This window comes from Malus sylvestris, chromosome 15 (assembly GCF_916048215.2).
Source record: "Malus sylvestris chromosome 15, drMalSylv7.2, whole genome shotgun sequence".
Classification (NCBI taxonomy): Eukaryota; Viridiplantae; Streptophyta; class Magnoliopsida; order Rosales; family Rosaceae; genus Malus; species Malus sylvestris.
The window spans coordinates 51515519-51518081 of record NC_062274.1 but is presented as its reverse complement, the minus strand read 5'-3'; the positions used below and the strand labels follow the sequence as shown (position 1 = coordinate 51518081).

General features: G+C 41.0%; 1 protein-coding gene across 1 annotated transcript; it reads left to right on the top strand.

The window, feature by feature from the left end:
- Positions 1–462: 462 nt before the first annotated feature.
- On the top strand, positions 463–1789 carry LOC126605938 (early nodulin-75-like). The gene has a single exon (XM_050273396.1). It carries the CDS (start codon positions 514–516, stop codon positions 1510–1512), a length of 999 nt encoding a protein of 332 aa, XP_050129353.1. The 5' UTR covers positions 463–513; the 3' UTR covers positions 1513–1789.
- Positions 1790–2563: the final 774 nt, after the last annotated feature.

Genomic DNA, 2563 nt, shown 5'->3' with positions numbered 1-2563 from the left:
ACTTGAAAATTATTTGTGCATATACAGTCGGCTATATGCACGAATATAGACGGCCATTTAGTTCGAACTTATTTCGAAAAGAAAGTAAAATTGTTTTCTCCAACTTGTTTAAAAGAAAAACGAGCAAAAGCAACTTGCTATATTTTCTATTTGTCTTGTCGTTTCTAAAGTTAAAACATTATCTCTAATATAATATCGATCAGTGATGCTAGAGTACCAGGTCACTGACCGCATGTGAGTTGTGAACCGTGTAATTTAGCTTTCCTACAGGTCCCCTACCCGGTATGAACGTAAAAGTTGTCAAATATTTCAACTCAAATAGAACCCTAAATGGACCCCTCCTCATATATAAAATTGTACAAACATAACAAAAACCAAACCATACAAAATTCGACGAGTCCACACATTTCATTAAAAAAATCCAAGTGCATGGCGACATGTGTTGTCCCATCACTATAAAAAGCCACTCACTTCTACTAGTTTCGAAGCATCCCAGAACATAAGAGTCTAAAGATGTCTCCCAATTACGTGCTAGTTTTTCTTGTCGGAGTGGTGGTTTTCACCACTTCAACTCCTTCTATTGCCCTGAAACCCCCAATTCACAAGCCTCCTTCCCACAATCCACCAAATTACAAGACTCCAACCCCACTTAACAAGGAAGAGCCTTTCTCATTCCCGGAGAAGAAGCCCCCAACCCAACATAACGAGCCCCTCAAGGGCAAAGGAGAGAAGCCTCCACCCAAGCACAAGCCACCACACAATGAACACCACTTGCTAGAGGTGGAAGGCAAATTTCCCGAGGGACAAAAGCCACCTCAAGAGCACAATCAGCCTCCAAAGGGACAAAAGCCGCCACCAGAGCACAAACCAGGACAGCCAGGTGATGAGCCACCGAAGAGAGGACCACCAGGACATACCCCAGGTATTGGACACCCAGGTGACGAGCCACCGAAGAAAGGAGAGAAGCCACCGCCCAAGCACAAACCAGGACACCCAGGTGATCAGGAATCCCAAAAAGGAGAAAAGCCACCACCGAAGAACAAGGGAAGCCCAGGTCATGATGAACCTCCCAAGGGTAAGAAGCCACCACCGGAGCACAAGCCGCCTCACAATGAACAAAACACCGGACGTCGTTTATTAGAGGCAGAGTCATTGGATGGGAAATTGCCTCCTAAGGGAAAGAAGCCAAAGCCACCTCCAAAAGGCAAGCCACCAACCCCACTTGAACATAATGACGATGGAGATCACAAGCCATTCCCTGAACACGACCCAAAACCAAAGCCAGTTAAGCAGCCTCCAAAGGGTAAGGGAGATAAGCCACCGAAGGGTAAGGGAGATGAGCCACCTCATCATGATGGTCATCTTGAAGAGAATGTGGTGGAGGAGGGAAGAGACTCAGATCACAAGCCACCTCGGAAACTAAAACCCCCAACTGGTACTGGGAAGAAGCCCCCAACTCGCCCTGTCAAGCCACCTCAAAAACCACCACACAAGCCTCCATTTCCCAACTGATGATGCATGCATGGATGACTAGCTTGCTGGCTCGGTTCCATATATTATTATGTAGAATAAGAGTGATCATCTGTTACAACTATTACGTACGTACGTAGTTGCATTCATGCCACTATTTGTACTACTTGGTACCATCCTGGTATTTAGCGCTCGGCTAGCTAGCAGTTGAGGATTAGTTCAGAGATATGGAGTTGTATGCTCTTCTCATGTAAAGCATCCAGGCTCTGATTATAAATATTTACTAGCAGATGAGCACACACTTTGTGTGTGTGAACAATTTCATTTTGTTTTTTGTTTTTTATATTAAGGAGTGATTAGTTTTTAAAATTTTAAAAAGAGTATGAAATAATGATGGTGTGACAATTTCTCTTAATAAGTGCATATTTTATCTTAACATTACATAATTACTGTTTTGTGCTCCTTAGAGCAAGTCCACCGGTGGTGAATTAGGCCAGCACCCAGCACAAAAAATAGGCTGGGACTCTGTCCATTCACTCCAGCCCACAAAACAGCCTACACCCAGCCCAAGCTGGTCTCTGGGCCAGCACAAAACAGGCTAACCAAGAAGCTGGGCCATTTGCTGGCGTTGGCCACGTGGCCGATCCTGGGCTCTTGGATTTGAATATTTTTCAAATTCAACGGTCCAGATTAATTAACTACATTAAAATTAATTAAAAATATAAAAAAATACAGATTATTTTAAAAAAAATACAGTAAAATTTTAAAAAAGTTAATATTTTTTTCTATAAATACCTAACCCTCATCTTCCACCTTACACCACATTTCAATATTTTCTACACCTTCTACCAAAGCTTTCATATACTTTTTGTGTGAAAAAAAATTACCAAAAAGCTCATCCTTAATTTATTTGATGAGTTTATGTAATTTTATTTTAGTGTGTTTTTTTTAAGTTTATTTGATGAGTATGTAATTTTATTTTAGTGTGTATTTTTTTTAAGTTTATTTGAAATTTTATCCGAAATTGGTTAAAAATCTTATCCGAAATAAACTTAAAAAAAAAAAAACACACACCAAATAAATGCGCTAGGTG

Bases quoted from the DNA above. Each gene is read 5' to 3' on its own strand.
- LOC126605938 (XM_050273396.1), top strand. From the start codon at position 514: ATGTCTCCCAATTACGTGCTAGTTTTTCTTGTCGGAGTGGTGGTTTTC.